Below are 20,871 nucleotides of genomic sequence, written 5' to 3'. Positions count from 1 at the left end.
CTCAGGTTGTAATGAGATTAATTCCTGCATATCTTTTAGATCCCCACTTAGATGTCACTTCCTCTGGGAAGCTTTCTGACACTAAATTGACCACCGTTTTTGATCCTACAATTCTCTTTCATCCTATTTGCCATATTTCAGGGTAACTGTCTGCTTTTGAGCCTCTCTACTGTAAGACTCCTAAGTACTGTTGTTTTTCTTTTTTCTTTTTCTTTTTTTTTTTTTGAGACATGGACTTGCTCTGTCAACCAGGCTGGAGTGCAGTGGTGTGACCTCGGCTCACTGCATCCTCAACCTCCTGGGCTCTGGACTCAAGCCATCTTCCCACCTCAGCCTCCAAGTAGCTGGGACTACAGGCACACACAACCATGCCCAGCTAATTTTGTATTTTTTATAGAGACAGGGTTTTGCCATGCTGCCCAGGCTGGTCTCAAACTCCTGGGCTCAAGCGATCCTCCCGCCTCAGCATTCCAAGGTGCTGGGATTGCAGGTGTGAGGCACCACACTCAGCAAGTGGTTTGTTGTTGTTGTTGTTTTGTGTGTTTTTTTTGACATTTTATTGTCTATTTATTTGATAGCTACATATCTTCCTTGGTGAAGTGTCTGTTCAAATAACTTCTTATTTTTAATTAGCCATTTTTCTTATTTTGAGTTTTGAGAGTTCTTTATTCAGGATACAAATTGTTTACTGAATATGTTACTGCTGAATATTCTTTATCAATCTGTGGCTTTTCTTCATTGGCTCAATCCTGTTGTTCAAAGAGCAAAAGCTTTTAATTTTGATGAAGTCCAATTTACCCATTCTTTTTATGGCTTGTGGTTTTTGACATCATAGGTAAGAGCTCTTGGCCTAACCCAATATCATTAAAGATTTTCTTCTGTTTTCTTCCAGAAGTTTAGTAGTTTTGCATTTTAAATTTAGCTCTATATTTCATTTTGAGTTTATTTTTGTAGAAGGTGTAAAATATGAATTCAGGTTTTTTTTCTGAATGTGGATTTCCAACATTTGTTGAAAAGACTATTCTTTCTCCATTGAAATGCCTTTTAGTAAAAATATTAATTGATTATATTTGTTGATTTCTGGATCCTCTATTTATATCCATTCATATATGCACTTTTCTTTCCAACAATACCATTCTTCTTGATTACTGTAGCTTGACAGTAAGTCCTAAATTCCAGTATTATGAGTTCTCCAATTGTGCTGTTTTTCAAAACTGTTTCGGCTATTGTAGTTCTTTTGCCTTTCTGCATAAATTTTAGAATCAGCTTTTTGATTAAAAAAACCTGCTGAGAGTTTTGGTTGCAATTGTGTTGAATCTACAGATCATTTGGGGGCAAACTGACATCTTAATAATATTGATTCTTCTAATCCATAATCAGGATACATCTCTCCATTTATTTGGGTCTTTAATTTATTTCATCAGTATTTTGAAGTTTGCAGCATACAGCTCCTGCACATAATTTGGTAGATTTACATTTATAATTTTATGATTTTTTATGATATTATAAATGGTACTCTTTGAAACTTTGACTTCCAATTTCCACCACTACTATATAGAAACACAATTTATTTGTGCATATGGGCTTTGCATCCTAAGAGCTTGCTAAACTCACTTAATAGTTATTTTAGTTATCTGTGAATGCATAGCAAATTATCCCCCAAATTAGTAGCTTATAAAAACAGTCATTATTTCACAGTTTCTGTGAATCAGGCATTGGGTCACAGCATATCCTCTTCTTCAGCATGTTTCATAGGCTGCAATCAAGGTGTCAGCCAGGTTGCAGCCACCTTAAGGCTCATCTGGAGAAAAATACACTTCTATGTTCACTCATGCAGCTCATATAATTTGCTGGCTTTTGGATTGAAGACCTGGGACCCACATTGGATGTGGGAGGCTTCTCTCAATTCCTTGCCATGTGGGCCTCTCTATAGGACAGTTTACAACATGGCAGCTTGCTTCATCAGAACAAGAAAGTGAATGAGCAAGAGAGAGTGCCAGCAAGAGAGAAAGTGCAAGCAAGATGGAAGTCACAGTCTTTTATAACGTAATCTCAGAAGTAGCATCCAATCACTTCTGCTCTATTCTCACACCAAAAGGGAGGGGATCATTTTGGCAGGGACTATTGGGGGCCATTTCAGAAGCAGGTTACTGTATTATTTCTAGGAGCGTCTTTGTAGATCCCTTGGGATTTTCTGTGTAGACAATTATGTCATCTTCAAACCAAAACAGTTCTGTTCCTTTCTTTCCAATGTGCATTTCATTAATTTTTCTTATGTTACTACACTGGCTAGGACCTGCAGTATGATGTTGAATAAGAGTGGTGAAAGTGGATATCCTGATCTTATTCTTGAACTTCAGGTGAAGTCATTCAATCTTTCACCATAAAGTACAACGTCTGCTTAAGGATAATTGTAGATCCCCTTTATCAAGTTGAGGAACTTCCCTTCTATTCTGAGTTTTCTGGGTGAATTTTAATCTTTATTTTTTCTTTTTGAGACAGGGTCTCGTTCTGTCATCCAGGCTGAAGTGCAGTGGCACAATCATGGCTCACTACAGCCTCAGCCTCCTTGGGTTCAGGTGATCCTTCCATCTCAGCCTCTGGATCAGATGGGGTTACAGGCACTCACCACCATGCCTGGCTAATTTTCTTTTTTTCTTTCTCTCTCTCTCTTTCTTTTTTTTTTTTGAGACGGAGTCTCGCTCTGTCGCCCAGGCTGGAGTGCAGTGGCTCGATCTCGGCTCACTGCAAGCTCCCCGTCCCGGGTTCACACCATTCTCCTGCCTCAGCCTCCCAAGTAGCTGGGACTACAGGCACCCGCCACCATGCCCAGCTAATTTTTTGTATTTTCAGTAGAGACGGAGTTTCACCGCGTTAGCCTGGATGGTCTCAATCTCCTGACCTCGTGATCCACCTGCCTCAGCCTCCCAACGTGCTGGGATTACAGGTGTGAGCAACCATGCCCGGCCTCTCTTTTTTTTTTTTTTTTTTTTTAGAGTTGGGGTTTCCCCTGGTTGCCCAGGCTGGTCTCAAACTCCTGTGCTCAAGTGATCCTCCCACCTCAGCCTCCCAGATTGCTGGGATTACAGGCCTGAGCCACTGAGCCTAATTGATCGTTTTTATCTTGGAGTTCATTTTTGCCAAATGTCTTTTCTGTATCAACTAATCCAAAATTGAGATGATCATATGGTTATTATATTCTTTAGTCTATTGAGATGATCAATTAATCAACATTAATTGATTTTTTAATGTTGGGCCAGCTATATCAGAATGTATTATCCCTTTTATATATTGCTGAACTAAATTTGTTAATATATCTTGATTATTTTTGCATCTATATTAATGAAGCAATTGATCCCTAATTTTCTTGATTATAAGGTCTCCGGTTTTATTATCAGGGTAATCCTGGTCTCATAACATGATATAAATGTATTCTTTTGCTTCTATTTTCTGGGAGAGATTGTATAGAATTCTTATTTTTTTCTTCCCGAAATGTACAGTAGAATTTGCCAGTGAAGCTATCCAGGCATGGAGATTTTTAGAAGCTTTTAAATTTTCTCTAATTTTTAATTGTTGTAGGTACATAGTGTGTATATATTTACAGGGTACCTGAGATGTTTTGATATAGGTATACAATGCATAATAATCACATCATGAAGAATGGGATATCTATCCCCTCAAGCATTTATCCATTGACTTACAAACAATCCAATTATACTCTTTAAGTTATTTTAAAATGTACGATTAAGTTTTTATTGACTATAGTCACACTGTTGTGCTATCAAACACTAAGTCTTATCCATTCTTTCTAACTATTTTTTGTTCTCATTAACCTTTCCCACTACCACCCATCCCCCCACTACCCTTCCCAGCTTCTGGTAACTGTCCTTCTACTCTCTATCTCAATGGGTTCAATTGTTTTGATTTTTAGATTTCACAAATAAGTGAGAACATGTGACGTTTGTCTTTCTGTGTCTGGATTATTTCACTTAACATAATGACCCCCAGTTTCATTCATGTTGTTGAAAATTACTGAATCTTCTCCTTTTTTATGGCTAAATAGTACTCCATTGTGTACAAGTACTACCTTTTCTTTATCCATTCATCTGTTGGTGGACACTTAGGTTGCTTCCAAACCTTGGCTATTGTGAACAGTGCTGCAGCAAACATGGGAGTACAGATATCTCTTTACATGTTGATTTCCTTTCTTTTGTGTATATTCCCAGCAGTGGGATTGCTAGATCATATAGCAGCTCAATTTTTAGTTTATCGAGGAACATCCAAACTGTTCCCCATACTAATAGAGTTATACTAATTTACATTCCCACCAAAGGTATACAGGGGTTCCCTTTTCTCCACATCCTCACAGCATTTGTTATTGCCTGTCTTTTGGACACAAGTCATTTTAACTGGGGTGAGATTGTAGTTTAATTTGTAGTTTTGATTTGCTTGTCTCTGATGATCAGTGATGTTGAGCACCTTCTCATATGCCTGTTTAATGGCTATTCAAACATTTAGCCCATTTTTAATTGGATTATTAGACTTTTCTCTATGGAGTTGTTTGAGCTCCTTATATATTCTGGCTATTAATGCCTTGTCGGATAGGTAGTTTGCAAACATTTTTCTCCCCTTCTGTGGGTCTTCTCTTCACTGAAGGCTTTTAACGAGAGTTAAGCTATTTAAACAGTTTAACCATTTTTTCATATGCAATCTTTGGGAGTTTATATGTTTAAGAGAATTGGTTCATTTCATATAAGTTGTTGAATTGATAGAAATAATTTTTTAATGTCTACAAGTTTTGCAGTGATACTACTTCTTTAATAACTGATACTGGTAATTTGAGTTTTCTCTCTTTTTAAATTGGTTGTCTTGCTGGCGGTTTGTCAATTTCATTACTTTTGTAAAAGAATGAGCTTTGGGGGGCTGAGCGCGGTGGCTCAAGCCTGTAATCCCAGCACTTTCGGAGGCTGAGGCGGGCGGATCACAAGGTCAGGCGATCGAGACCATCCTGGCTAACACGGTGAAACTCCGTCTCTACTAAAAATACAAAAAATTAGCCGGGCATTGGGGCCGGCGCCTGTAGTCCCGACTACTCGGGAGGCTGAGGCAGAAGAATGGTGTGAACCTGGGAGGCAGAGCTTGCAGTGAGCCGAGATCAAGCCACTGCACTCCAGCCTGGGCGACAAAGCGAGACTCCGTCAAAAAAAAAAAAAAAAAAAAAAAAAAAAACAACAAATGAGCTTTGGAATACACTGGTTTTCCTCTACAGTGCTCCTATTTTTAATCTTAATAATTTGTGCTCTGAACTTTCTTATTTTCTTTCTTCTGCTTGCACTGGGTTTAATTTGCTCTTCATTTCTAGTTTCTAAGAGTAGAGGTTTAGATTACTGATTTGAGACTGTCCTTACTTTCTAAAATAAGTAATTAATGCCATAAATCTTCCTGTAAGCACTACTTTAGCTACATCTTACAATTTTTAACAACAGCTTTACTGGATACAACTGACAAACATAAACTATATATATTTAAAATGTACAATGTGATGTTTTGACATATATATGTATAATATTTGTGAAATTATCACTACTATCTAGATAATCAACATATCCACTGCACCTCAACTTCTCTTCTTGCCATTTAATAACCCTTTTCATCTGCACCACCCCACTCATGATGGTCCCCAGCAATCACTGCTGTTCTTTCTGCCACTGTAGATTAGTTTGCAGTTTCTAAAATTCTATATAAATGGACACGTAGTATGTACTCTTTCTGTGTGGCTTCTTTAACTCAATTATTTTAGGATTCTTCCATGTCATTATGTGTATCAATAGTTCATTACTTTTTATTGCCAGTGTTGGCAATTTGATTATAATGTGTCTGGGCATGGTTTTCCTTGAGTTTATCCTGTTCGAGGTTTGCTGAATTTCTTGAATCTCTAAATTTTTCTTTCACCAAATTGGGGCAATCATTGCCCATTTTTGTTCAAATTTTCTTTCTGCACCAACCCATCTTTTTCTCCTCTCCCTTTGGGACTCTAATGGCACAAATTTTCTGTAATTTGGCTGAATCCCACAGGTTCTTGAGGCATTGTTCATTTTTCCTCAGTGTTTCTATTCTTTGGTTTGAATAATTTCTATCGATTCATCTTCAAATTGACTCTTTCCTCTGTCATCTCTACTTTGTTATTAAGCCTATGCTATATATTTTTTAAATTTAGATATTGTATTTTTCTGTCCTAAAATTTCCAATTTTTAATAATTTATTTTTCCTTTGAGAACATCCATATTTCCATTAATTTCTATTCATTACTACATAGAGTATTGTAACAGTAGCTGCTTTAGAAGCTTTGGCTGACAGTTGCAACATCTTGGTAATTTGAGGTTGGTATCTGTTAGTCTTTTTTCTGGATATATTTTATGTCAAGTAATTTTAAATTGTATCCTGGATATTCTGAATTTTATATTTTGTAGATTTTAGGTCTTGTTAAAATCTGCTTGAGAATGCTGATTTTGTTTACTTGTTTGATTTAGTAGGCATTGAAAACCCAGTTAAATTCAGACTTAGAGTTCAGTCTTGCCTCTGTGGTGAGTGGATTCAATGTATTTTGTTTTCATAACCTTGGCTACGCTGCTTTGAGTCTGTCCCACACACATGTCATTCAGGGCATGGTCTCTGACTTGGATGGATGTTTAAATACATTAAATTTTCTAAAGCTTTTCTATGCTTCTTGAAGTCTGTCCTGTTTACTTAAAGCTCAGCATTAAGACTGGCACTTTTTCAGGTTTAAACGCAGAATTAAGAAAACCTTTTACCAGCTGTCTACTCTATGGGGTTCCCTTTCATACTTTCTGGTCCACAAAGTCCTCTTTTTCTGGTCTGCTGGCCAGAAAGAAAAGGTTTCTTCAAAATTTTAGTGCTCATACTACCAAAGCTCTCTGACTAAAGTCTTCTCCAGACAAAGCCAGGAGACAAAAAAGGGAGGGAAAACTGTATTTCCCCTACATTAGGGAGACCATAGAGACTCCTTTTGTCAGTTACTCTGGCTGGAAGGATTGGGTTTCCATAAGGATTTAAGCCACTCCTGGGCTACCACCATGCAGCTAAGTGACTGAGTCCTGCCCCTGGGGCAAAGCTACTAGAGAAAAGAGAGGAAAAAAAAAGGGAACCTCATTCCCATATAGGTTACTTCTCTAAGCTTTGATTTCCCTTTCAATCTGTTTTTGTTTATTTTTCTGAGTCCTCAGGTAGTTGCTTTTGAATTTTTTTACAGAGTTACTGATTGAATACAAAAGAAGAGATAGTCTTTAGTGGGCTTACTCTATTTTTGTTGGCATCAGAACTCTTATTTAAACTTAATGTTTGAATGTTCCCACATTTGGTCAGTGGGGACTCTGTTAAGCTGGCTCCTGTGGGTTTTTTTTTTTAATGTTTCCATTATTCTATGTTCACTTCCTTACTTTTCAGCTCAAAAGGTGTTCCAATCTCATATATATATATATATATATATATATATATTTTTTTTTTTTTTTTTTTTTTTTTTTTTTTAGACGGAGTCGTCTTGCTCTGTCGCCCAGGCTGGAGTGCAGTGGTGCGATCTCAGCTTTTGGCTCACTGCAACCTCCGCCTCTTGGGTTCAAGCAATTCTGCCTGAGTCTCCTGAGTAGCTGGGACTACAGGTGCGTGTCACCACGCCCGGCTAATTTTTATATTTTTAATAGAGATGAGGTTTCACCATATTGGCCTGGCTGGTCTCTATCTCCTGACCTCATGATCTGCCTGCTTCAGCCTCCCAAAGTGCTGGGATTACAGGCATGAGCCACCGTGCCCGGCCCTCCCAATCTCATGCTGTAATTTTTCTGTCCCATTCCTGAAATTGACTATTTCCCCAAGGAGTTTCTGTTTCTGTTTTCGCTCATTGCTACACATGTGACACTGCTGCTAGGCCCTCTTAGTGGACAGACTAGGACATAATTCAAAGTATACATATAAATATTATGTTATCTCTCTAGCTAGCTAGCTAGCTAACTATCACCTACTACCACTATGAATTTACACGGATATCATGAATATTAGTCCAATGATGTAGAGTTCATTATTTCCTTCCCCCTTTCAAATTTTTAACTACCTTATGCAACAGTGAGAAATCTGGCTTCTATTGTCTTTGGTATACCTACACACTTATACAATCTCAGAGTACACTAACAATATTGGTGGTGTTATACAATCACTATTGCATAACACCAATAAAAAGCAAACCTACTATTTAGAGTTTATTTATATTTAGACAGAATGCATATTGTACAAATATTGTGTATTAAAGTTATTTGGGTTAGATTTTTTTGTACTTCAGTGTGGTTATGTTATTAATTTCAAATAGAATTAAGTTATTTGGATTCTGTTTATAATCCATATCAGGTAATAAAGAAATTCCTTATTTTAAAAAATAAATCCCATTTTGTGGATAGTCTGTAATATATTTAATTAATCTCTCTCTATATAGAACTTAGATTGTTTAGAATATTTTGCAATTACAAATAATGCTTATATGAATAATCTCACACATATATATGTTGCTATTATCACACGTTTATCATCCAGTGAACACTTTAGATGTTAGTTTTCTGAGTTAAAACATAATTACTTATGTAGTTTTTTTCAGTGTTGTCAGATTTTCCTCCAAAATGGTTTGTAGCAATTGACATTCCCACCAGCAATATACGAGAGTGCTGATGTCCCCATAGCCTTGCCACAGTGCAATTCAAGCTTGTCATATTTTGCCAATCTGATAGGTTAAAAAATGGTATCGTGGTGTCATTTATTTTGCATTTTCCTTCTAATGATTGAGATTAAACATATTTTCATGTATTTAAGGACCATATATATATATATAAAAATGTGTATATATATAATTCAAATATTCACACATGTTTATATATATATTTAAAATATATATTTTTGAGAGAGAGAGAGAGGGTTTGGCTGTCACCCAGGCTGGAGTGTAGTGGCATGAAAATGGCTTACTGTAGCCTCAGCCTCCAGGGCTCAAGCCATCCTCCCATCTCAGCCTCCCAAGTAGCTGAGACTACAGGTGCCCGCCACCACCCTTGGCTAATTTTGTTGTTGTTGTTGGAGAGACTGGGGTTTCACTATGTTGCCCAGACTGTTCTCAAACTCCTGGGCTCAAGTGATCCACCTGCCTCAGCCTCCCAAAGTGCTGGGATTATAGGTGTGAGCTGCCGCACCTGGCCTATAAAATATATTTTAAAAATCACAAATTGCCTACTCACATCTTTAGTTCATTTCTTCTATTGAGTGCTGGATTTCTACTTCAGTTATAAAGAATTGTTTATGTATTAGAGATATTAGCCCTTTGCAATATATTTTGCAACTATTTTCTATGAGTTTGTTTTTGAAGTTTGCTTTTGGTGTTTTGCCATGTATTATTGTTATTATTATTATTGTTGTTATGCCAATGATATCAATCATTTGTCTTTTAGGGGTGTTTTAATTTTTCCTAACAATAGATTTTGCATATTTTCTCCTTAATGTATTCTCTTTTCCTTGCTATTTTAAATGGAGGTTTCTCCAACTGGTTATTTGGGTATATTAATTCTATAGACCTTTCCATGCTAATGATACATCCTGCTATCTCACTGAATATCTTATTTTTTAATAGTTTTATCCTGATTTTCTTATGAAGTGTGAGATACACTGGAAAAAGAGATGGTTTTACTTGTTCAGTTTTTATAACTCTAATTAATTTATCTTATCTAACTGCATTGACTAATATCTACAGCAAAATGTTAAGTGGAAATGGAAACATAAGGCACGCTCATATTTTTCCTGATCTTAGGACAAGTGCTTTTATTGTTTTCCTATGAACTAAGATGCCAGCTGTCTGACAAATTTATTTATATTTTATCGCAGTAAAAAAGTAATACCAATTTCTATATTCTTGAGGGATTTTTATCAAAAAAGCTATAAATTTTGGCAAATGTTTATTCACTCAGTATCTTTAGAGATAAATCATATACTTTTAAATTAATATTTTTATGTTAATGTTATAAATATAATAATGTATTAATATTATAATTATCAGTATTCATTATATTTTAGCTTTAATTTTTAATATGTGCTTATTAGTAATAATGTTAATGTCATATGTTAATATATTTTATGAAAATATTTCCCTATATTGAGCCAACATAGTGTTACTAGAATAATAGTGTGACCACCCAGTTGGTCATGGTGTGTGTATATATACATATATTTTATACTTTAAGTTCTGGGATACATGCAAAGAATGTGCAGGTTTGTTACATAGGTATACATGTCCTGTGGTGGTTTCCTGCACCCATCAACCCGTCATCCAGGTTTTAAGCCCTGCATGCATTAGGTTTTGTCTTAATGCTCTCCCTCCCATTGCCCCCTCTACGCCCCAACAGGCCCCGGTGTGTGATGTTCCCCTCCCTGTGTCCATGTGTTCTCATTGTTCAACTCCCACTTATGAGTGAGAACATGTGGTGTTTGGTTTTCTGTTCCTGTGTTACTAGTAACACAATGTTACTAGAATAGTAATAATAGTGTGACCACCCAGTTGGTCGTGGTGTATTCTTTTTTAATGTGGAGTTGGATTCTTTTTTATTTCAGTTTTCTTAAGTTATAATTGACAATTAAAATTAGTATACATTTATGGTGTATATTGTGATATTTTGACATATCTATGCGTTGTGAAATGATTAGATCAAGCTAATTAACATATCCACCACCTAACATACATTTTTTTGAGACTGGAACATTTAGGACCTACTGTTAACAATTTCAAGCATGCAATACAATATTATTAACCATTGTCATTATACTGTACAATAATAGATCTCCAGAATTTATTCACCATGTCTAACTGAAACCGTACTCTTTGACAACAATTCCTATCTCCCTTCCCCACCCCATATCACCCCAGCCTCTGGAAGACACTGTTCTACTCTCTGCTTCTACAACTTTGAGTTTTTTCAATTCACATGACATTGGATTCTGTGTGCTAAGATTTTATAAAGTATTTTTGCATTAATAGTCATAAGTGACATTGGTCTATAGCATCCTTTCTTCATACTGTCTTTACCTGGTTTATGTATCAAAGTTATTCTCACTTCATATAAACCTTAGGAAGTTTCACTTTGTTTTCAATGCTCTGAAACAATTTTTGAAGCATTATAACTAGAAGAGCCCAGTGAAACTATTTGAGTCCGGAGGGATTTTTGTGCAAGTTTCCTTGATAACTATTTCTTCTACTGAAATTGGTCTGTTTCCTTTTATATCTCATGGGGTCAATTTTGTTAACCTGGATTCCTCTGATAAATTATTTATTTTTTATGTTTTCCATTGATTTGCATGTAAATCTACAAGGTAATCTTGTGATTTACAAAATTTATTTTTTTCTATGATTATATGCCCTCTCATATTATATTTGATATATTTATGCTCTATTCCTTTTTCCTTGTTAAAACTAGCTAGCAATTTTCTATTTTGTGAAAATCTTTTAAAAAGTCAGGAGTGCCCTGGCGCACTGGCTCACGCCTGTAATCACAGCACTTTGGGAGACTGAGGCGGGTGGATCACTTGAGGTCAGGAGTGGCCTGGCCAACATGGTGAAACCCCGTCTCTACCAAAAACATAAAAAATTAGCCGGGTGTGGCGGTGCACGGGTGTAATCCCAGCTACGCAGGAGGCTGACGTGGGAGAATCACTCGAACCCAGGAGGTGAAAGTTGCAGTGAGCCGAGATCGTACCACTGCACTCCAGCCTGGGTGACAGAGCGAGACCCCATCTCAAAAAAAAAAAAAAAAGAAAAGAAAAGAAAAGAAAAAAAAAGCCAGGAGTTTAATTTCTTGATTAGGTATACTGTCCTTTTATTCTCTACTGTTCTCTACCCAGTCAATTACTGCTCTTATTTTTATTATTTTTTTTTTCTGCTTTGTGCTTTCTTTTGTTCTCTTTTTTGGTCCTTTTTCAAGACTATTTAATGGAAATTTATTCATATACTTTGGTTTTTTACTAATAAATGTAATTGGAATTGTGAATGTTCCTCTGTTCACTCCTTTATGTGTATCCTATAGATTTTGATAAAGCAGTGTTTATGCTATCATATTTTAAAATAAATTTGGTAATTTCTGTTTGCATTCTTCTTTTCACCCAAGAGCTGTTTAAAATGTATGGTTCCAAGATGATATTAAAGCTTTTGTTGTTAGTACTTTCTAGTATTATTACATTGTTATCAAAAAGAACTTTTTATAAAATTTCTACTTTAACCTTTTCTTGTGACCTAATATATGATTAAATTTTGCGTACTTCATGTGCACTTAAGAAGCTATACTTTCTACGATAAGAGTGTAAAGTTCAATATACATTCATAAGATATATATTCTTTGTTTTTGGTCCAGTCTTTCTTGTACTGAGTACAGTATATTAAAATCTCCCATATTAGAATGCACCCATAAATGTATTCTTCCACCGTTTTTAGATTTTCCTTTATAAAAGTCATTTCTGTGTTATTGGATGCAGAGATATTCTTAACTGCCATTTCTTTGTCTTTAATTGTGGCTTTCTTTTATCATTAATAAGTATCTTTCTTTTTTAGTCTTACCATTTTTTTACTTCAAATTTCTTTTGTCAGATATCAAGATCGCAATTTCTGCTTTATTGTTACCATTTGCTTGGTATACTTTCACCTACCCCTTTATTTTTAGCGCTTACTAATCCCTGGGTTGTAAGGGTTACTCTTGTATATGGAATATACTTGGGTCTTTCTTCATATGCCTAATTAAAAATCTTTTATGTTTAATAGAGTGATAGCTTCTTCATTCGAGTTTATGATTATTACTTACTGATATGTTTGATTTTAACTCTGTCATATTATATCATCATATAATGTTAAGTGCATTATGTTTTCTTTTCTCTTTTTTTTTTTTTTTGAAATAGAGTCTCGCTCTGTCGCCCAGGCTGGAGTGCAGTGGCGCGATCTCGGCTCACTGCAAGCTCCGCCTCCCAGGTTCACACCGTTCTCCTGCCTCAACCTCCCGAGTAGCTGGGACCACAGGTGCCCACCACCACACCTGGCTATTTTTTTTGTATTTTTAGTAGAGACGGTGTTTCACCATGTTAACCAGGATGGCCTGGATCTCCTGACCTCGTGATCTGCCCACCTAGGCCTCCCAAAGTGCTGATTACAGGCGTGAGCCACCGCACCCAGCCTTATTTTCTTCTGTTTCTTCCTCTATTTGACTGATTTTGGCTCTTCTACTAATTACATTTCCTTTGGTGTTTAAGAAGGTGTGTATTTTTGTTCTAGTGGTTGACTTTATACTTATAACATGCTTAATGACCCTAGACCCATGTTTTCTTATTAATTCTATTACTTTCTGATTTGCCAGTTTTTTATGGTTATAATTTAATTCTTATCATTCATTTATAGAAGAATCAACGAAATGATTCTACTCTCCTCTTCCCCTTCCTCTTTCTCTTCCTAATTTTTGGTTGCATTGTTTCCAGATTGTTAGAACAGATAAAACATAATATATATTATATGACATGGTATTTTTCTGCTCTTAAAATACCATTTCTTTTATTTTAGCTCTAAAGTTAAATATATTAAATGTTTATCATCAGTCTTTTTGATGAAACTTTCCCAGTCATCCCTTTGTTAGATGAATCCCATCCACTATTTTATTTTGCTTTATTTTGCAATTTTATTTTATTCTATTTTATTTTATTTGAGATGGAATCTCCCTCTGTCGCCCAAGCTGGATTGCAGTGGCTCAATCTTGGCTAACTACAACCTCCGCCTCCTGGGTTCAAGCAATTCTCCTGCCTCAGTCTCCCAAGGAACTGAGATTACGGGCAGGCAGCACCATACCCAGATAATTTTTTTGTATTTTTAGTAGATACTGGGTCTCTACTAAAGAAATCCGGTTGGCCAGGCTAGTCTCGAACTCTTGACCACAAGTGATCCGCCCGCCTCGGCCTCCCAAAGTGCTGAGATTAAAGGCATGAGCCACCACACCTGACCTCCACTATTTTATTTTTTAAAAGGGCTTGTGGTACATAATTCCCAGAATTTTAAAAGACTTAAATTTTTTATAGCCTTAATGGACAACTTGTCTAGACATAGAATCATATTTCCAAACCATTTTGTGTATTTAAAAATATTTTTAAATTTATGGCATCTATTATATAGAGTAAAATTCACCTTTTTAAAACTGTATACTAGAATTTATAGCTCTTCAAATTTATATATATATATTTGTATAACCATCACCACAATCAAGATATAGAACAGTTTCATAATAACAAAATAAATGCCTTTTTGAAGTCATCTTCCCACTTTCAGCCATTGAAACTATTGATCTGTTTTCTGTCTGTATAGATTTGTCTTTCAAAGAATGTCCTATAAATGGTTGTGTTTTGATAGTATTGTTTCACTATTGCTTTGTTTTGTCTTTTTTTTTTTTTTTTTTTTTTTTTTTTTTTTTTTTTTTTTACATGTAAGGCAGTCTAACGCTCTTGCTCTTGTAAATTTTTCCCTCTTTTGCTTTGGAAACCCTGAGGATTTTTTCTTTATATTGAAAAATCCAGTGTCTCAGATTTATCTCAGAGTTCATTGTTTCAGGTCAATTTTCTAGCACTGGGTTGAACCTATCAATATGTAGAGTCAGACTCTCTTTCATATCTGGAAGACATTATCGGATTATAGTTTTAAATATTAATTCTGTTTTCCTATTTGTTCCTTTTCAAGGGTTCTCATACATACATTTAATCATTTTTGCTGATATTCTATTTCAACCACACTCTAACGTATTTTACTTCTTTCTTCGTCTCATCTTCATTCTCTTTGGTAATCTGTTTTTCTTCTATAGTCCTTATTAAGCTTCATATGAATCAATTCTTCATTGGGTGCTTTTTATGTTCATTCCTGATATGATGTATTTTTCTTATATTTTATTTGTCCTGAATTCAGTTAATTTTCCTTCATGTTGTCCTATTTTTTTGACCATTTCTATTCTTAGTTATTAGATTACTACTTCAAAGTACATTTTTTAATACCTTACCATGCTTGTTTGCAGATTTTTTTTGAAGTGTTTTGCTAGCATATTCTTCTGCTTGATCATTCTTTATTGGAGGGAATGTTCATCAAATGCCTTCTTTCTATTCTCATATTCTGATTTTTTTCTATAGTAGCTTGGTATAGATGAAGATTGGTTGCATCTCAGAATTTCTATGAACATGACTGACAGTTTGTAGGTAGCTTCCAAAATTCCAAGCTCAAGAGCATCCTCTTTTCTTTGTGTATCAAAGTATGGTTTCTTTACTGGAGGGCCTTTGGGGGACAGTGGGAGACAGTAGAGGGAGGGGTGATGGGTCCTAATATTTTGACATTTTCTGTACTGTAAGATGATAAATTTCCCCCTCTTGCTTCTTTTTCCTTTCACTGTGCTTTTTTTTTTCAAGTCACCTCTTGCTTCCTTTTTTGCCTTTTTCCACCTCCAAAGAGTTAATTTTCCAAGGCTGCTTTCTTGAGTCTTATGCATACTTTTCAGTACCTTATCTGAAGGCTGACCTTCTAGAGAAACTTTTCAGTATTTTCATACTTGGGGTAGACTTACTTGCTTGTGGTGATTTTTTTTTTAAATTTTTTTATGGAGTATTGCTCTGTCGCCCAAGCTAGAGTGCAGTGTTGTGATCTCGAGTTGCTGCAACCTCTGCCTCCCAGGTTCAAGCAATTCTCCTGCCTCAGCCTCCCAAGTAGTTGGGATTACAGGCGCCCACCACCACGCCTGGCTAATTTTTTTGTATTTTCAGCAGAGACTGGGTTTCACCCTGTTGGCCAGGCTGGTTTCAAGCTCCTGACCTCAAGTGATCCGCCAGCCTGGGCCTCCCAAAGTGCTAGGATTACAGGCGTGAGTAACCGCGCCCGGCCACCTGTGGTGGTTTTAGATCAATCTTAGGCTTCCTAATAGCTTTCCTCTAGTTTATTTCATGCTATCTTTCCTGGACTACTCTTCTTCTACGCAACAGCATGGGGTAGAAGTCTAATAGATAGTTCAATGTTATTTCCCATTTGTTTTCCTACTTACAGGTAATTTGAAATTTGAATGTTCTCCATACTTAATGGTGGTATTGTGCAGTTTTATTTGTTTTTTATGTTGTTCTTTGTTTATTTGGGCAGGGGAATAGATATGTTAAGAGACTTGGATTTATGCTAATATCATTATTTGGCCACTCACATTTTTTTAAAGGGAGAAGCTGGCGAAACAGACACCACAGAACACAGTATACCTTCTAAATCATAGTTTCACTTCATTCCAGTAATCTTTTCTTAATTTTGGAGCAATAGAGTGGTAAAATGCCCACTGAGCAGATAAAATACTGGTGCTTTAAGGCTAACGCATCATTGAAACTCGATGAAGAATAAGAAAAGCATATATTCTGAGAACACTTTATAAAATGCCTATTAAGATAATCTACTGTTGCCATAGGTATAGAACAGGCTACTTAATTTTTACATTACATGAGAGATTATTTTCCAGATGCATTTATTTTATTTTAGGATTCGACAACTAGATACACTTTCAATATTATTTCTTCTAGTCTAATTCCATTATACACTCCAGGCAACTGGAAGTCTATTTTACTCCTTTGTGAGATAAGCATATTAGCAATTAAATTCAAACTGGGCTCTCCAACTTCCTAGTAAAGATACTTTGTAGAGTTGTATAAACTATTTGATTGTTCATCATAAATATTAGCTAGAAACAAAACCTTAGGTTAAAATGAACAGAATGAAGGGATGGAAGAAAATCAAAAGAAAAATTAAAAACCTCTTTAAAATCAGTATATTGAAACTTTCAATGCCTGAATTTTTAAAGTGATGATATGAACTTACACTTATATACTTAGTAATTAATTTTGCTATCTCTTATCTCTTTGTAATAACACAAATTATAGACTCCATGAACAAGAAGAATAGCTATTATTGAGTGCCTGTTTTGTGTCAACCACTTAGTTTGGCAGCTTTAAAAAGGATTTCTTAAAATATATTTATTAAAGAGGATGAGCCGGTTTTTCCTTCTTTGTATCAGAGATGGTAGTAGGTATGTGTACTGCCCAGAACACAGGAGTTGAAAGATGTTTCTGTTACTGTCTCATTCAGTACATTGTAAGGCAACTAACTGTTCATTCATTGTTTACAAAGACACTAAGCAAGAGAGCATCTATGTATGATTTTAATATATATAAAATGTATGTTTTGCTTTTGGAAGACTGTTACTGATTTGTTTAATAAATATGATACATACATCCAACTCCTTCTGTCACACGATTTGCTTTTTTCTTTTTCCAAATGTTACAAGTACAATAATTAACTTTATGAGTGTTTACTATGACACAAATTTATGACATTATACAAGATTGAAAAGTGAATAAAATTGTACTTACCATAAAGGATTGCCAGGAGAGACAGGGGCATGACAAGTAGTCCCACTAGCATATCAGCAATGGCTAGGGACATTAAGAAGTAATTGGTGGCATTGTGCAGTTTCTTTTCCATGCTTACTGCCATGATCACAAGGATGTTGCCACCTATTGTCATGATTATTATGACGACGATTGAAAGTGCTGGCCAGTTTTGTACCCCATCTGGGAATTTGAAGCGTCCACCATCGGAGGTATTGAAAATGTCAGTTACTATAGCTGCTACTGGGCTCACAGAAATATCACATTGCCAAACCAATAGGCCAATTAGGTGCACACTGAAAATTAAGAAAAAAAAAACAATCAGGTACATATTATATTACTTATACACAATATGTTGCTCATGCAAAACAACTGCTTCCTCATGGATCATTGTCATCATTATCATCATCAGCATCATTGTCATCATCATTATTTCTACTCTCTTAATTAATCTCAGTATTTCTTCTTTCTCTCCAAAAATCACCAACTTTTATTGAGTGATTATTATGAGTTAGGCACTTAGTTTGCTGAAACATATATGTATAATCTCATTTGATCTTATTAAACAACCTCATGATGTCAGTTCTAATTTATATCCATCATGTAGATGAGAAGACTGAGTAAAGTTCAGAAAGGGTAAGTAACTTTTTCAAGCCTAAACAGCCCGTAAGTGGCGGGGCCAGGGTCCATACTCAGGTCCCACTGATTTCAAAGTCTATGTTTTAAACTTTTACTGCGATCTGAAACCACAATACTGCTTGATTTGCTGTTAATAGTCTATTCTTTATATTTTTAAAATACTGATTCCTTTAGATATGTTCTGAGACAGCTGATAACAGAATGAAGGGGGATTTTCTTAAAGCATCCATGACCCTAACAAGGAAACTGGAAGTTGCATTCTATTGATCCAAGGCTAAGAAGGAATTAAGTTGCCATCAGACCAAATTCCAGCAAGCGTCTGGAAGAGGTACAGTGGGTTTTGACAAGAATACCCTTTCATTTCTTTTCAGAAGTTTTTCTACCTTCTCACATTTGCAAAGTGCCATTATGCTGGTTCAATTGTTTCTTAACGTTTTGTGCTATAAACTTTCCTTCTACCTGCCACTCTCCACATTTCTGTCTTGTCTTATATTTTGTGGGCCTTGTTCTAGGCTAGATAATGATTTGTGGTGATGATTAATGCCTACGGATTTGTTACTTTTCATGCACTGGAACTAAATCTCTTAAGTCATTTAAGTACATTAGAAATGTACATTTCTCATGATGGTCCTTTGGTAGATTCTACCAGTAGGAATTTCAGGCCAGGTGGCAGGCTATTGCCAGAGATGGATGTGGTTGTCATTTGCACATTCTAAATTAATATCCCCCTGTGGCGACATGAGATTTATTCGAGTTATGTACATAAGTATTCTCTCAAAGTGTAAGCTCCTAAAATGTCTAATAAAGCTACACATTTTTTCCTTCATAAAATAGACAAGACAGCCAAGCATGTTCAATATTTCCTGCTTAAAACTAAGAAATATTACCTGTGAATGACTGATTTATGTTTATTCCACGTGTAGTAATAGTTATTTAATTAATGTTAAACAGCAACATGAGGATACATTTCCTATATGTAGTGGTTGTTCAACCTTGATATTATTTATAGAGGAGAAAATTGCCTCTGGTCGCACAATATATGCTACATAATTTTCTATGCAAGATAGTTGAAGGATGATTCTTTCTGAAATTAAGGAGATGGAACACATGACATAACATTCAGAGTCTATGTGTTCTCCATATTATGTATTTTTATGTCATTATCCCAGTCACTTGTTCTTTGAACTGAAGATAGTATCTCCAGGCAGGGATAATATATGTGTGATTTAATGGACTCATTGCTGACTACCATTATCAGAGAAATCGTAATTCTTATCAAATGATGAGAAGTAATCAGTAAATTCTTCCAAGTGTATTATTTTCCCAAAACATAAAAAATAGGCGAAAATAATACAGGATTCCAAAATCTATATCATAATTAATCTGTGATTAATATGAGTGAAAATTAGTGAAATAAAGGACCAAATAAACAGAAGCAAGTTATTCGCTCTCAGCTTTGATTACCCTGTCACTGTATTTATTGAATGTGGCATGTGGCCAATGTCCTGGCTATCTGACTTCAGTAATTTTTCACCAGTCACTTAACCTATCAGAACATCAACTTCATCTGTACAAGAACAATCTCCATCATATGGTTGTTGTGAAAATTAAATGATATATGTCAAACTTTAATACCTGTGTCATAAGAGGCCCTCAGTAAATGCTGGAGGTACCTTCTGTCTGCTTTGTAGTTAAACAAAAGTATTTTATGTTTGCTATATCCCAACTCATGTATTTCAAAATTTGCCAGGATAATTTAAGTCTCGATTTTATTTTGAGACAATGTCTATGTGTGAAGAACTGGACTCAAAAAAGTAATCTTAAATCCAGTACATTTTACAGAGTCCTTTCTGGCCTAGCTGATAAAAAACTTGTCCTGCTGGCATTTTAAAAAACAATGTTGTTTTAAATTAGCTGATGATCATCTCAAGTAGTCCCACAAGAATTTATCTCAAATACTAAACTGCGTCTTCAGTTGTTGATTGCAGAATGACAAATACATTTACCCTTAAACCTATAGAATAAGGTCCTAGGGGAATATGCAGTCTGCCTCAAATGTTCTAAGTAAATTGTGAAAACATCGAAATTCCTTCACACGTCTCTAAAAATGGTAGAGGAGTACAGGACAAATTATACATAACAAAAACATATACGAAGAAAATTATGTCAAATTATGAATTTTATAATTTGAGTATCTTTGAGTTTGGACTGTTTCAAGTAGTTATCTAGCCTATCCCTACTGGTCAGAAATTTTTTTTTTAATAAAAGAATCTGTGAGACAAATACTGAATTATTGAAGGAAGGAGTCTTGTCAGATGTAAACATATCTGTTGTGAATTACAAAATAAGGTAATGGTGTTAGGATAAATCTTGATAAAGTATTTACTTCACTTTCCTGGTTTCAATTAAATTCAGTTTAATAAATTTTTATTGAGCACTACTTATAGACAAGATTTTATGATTTTTATTAAAGTTTAATCCTTTATTCTTCAGTTTTGTAATGAAGAATTGGCTGTATTATAATTAAATCTAATTTGTAATACTTAACATGCTCAGTGAAATTATAAAGTCCTTTTACAAAAGAGGAGTAATTTAGGTCTTGCTCTTAAAGTTTATCCTAATTGTTTTTAAGCTCATAGGAATCTCATAAAATATGTACACAAAAGTCATAATTTCTCTCTGAAATGCATATAATTTACTCATTGCTACTAAAGTTTTAATGAA

The 20,871-nt window shown here is 35.2% G+C and overlaps 1 protein-coding gene across 3 annotated transcripts in view; it reads right to left on the bottom strand.

The window, feature by feature from the left end:
- HTR2C (5-hydroxytryptamine receptor 2C) overlaps window positions 1–20,871 on the bottom strand; it is a 325,553-nt gene that overhangs the window by 160,702 nt on the left and 143,980 nt on the right. For all 3 annotated transcript variants that reach the window (XM_008971127.4, XM_024927387.3, XM_063601821.1), the window contains exon 4: window positions 17,491–17,804. In XM_008971127.4, coding sequence (XP_008969375.2) covers window positions 17,491–17,804 — 314 coding nt within the window. The remainder of the gene's footprint in view (window positions 1–17,490; window positions 17,805–20,871) is intronic.

The sequence above is a fragment of the Pan paniscus genome, chromosome X (assembly GCF_029289425.2).
Source record: "Pan paniscus chromosome X, NHGRI_mPanPan1-v2.0_pri, whole genome shotgun sequence".
Taxonomy (NCBI): Eukaryota; Metazoa; Chordata; class Mammalia; order Primates; family Hominidae; genus Pan; species Pan paniscus.
The sequence above is the reverse complement of the archived record's forward strand: the minus strand, read 5'-3'. Positions and strand labels throughout refer to the sequence as shown.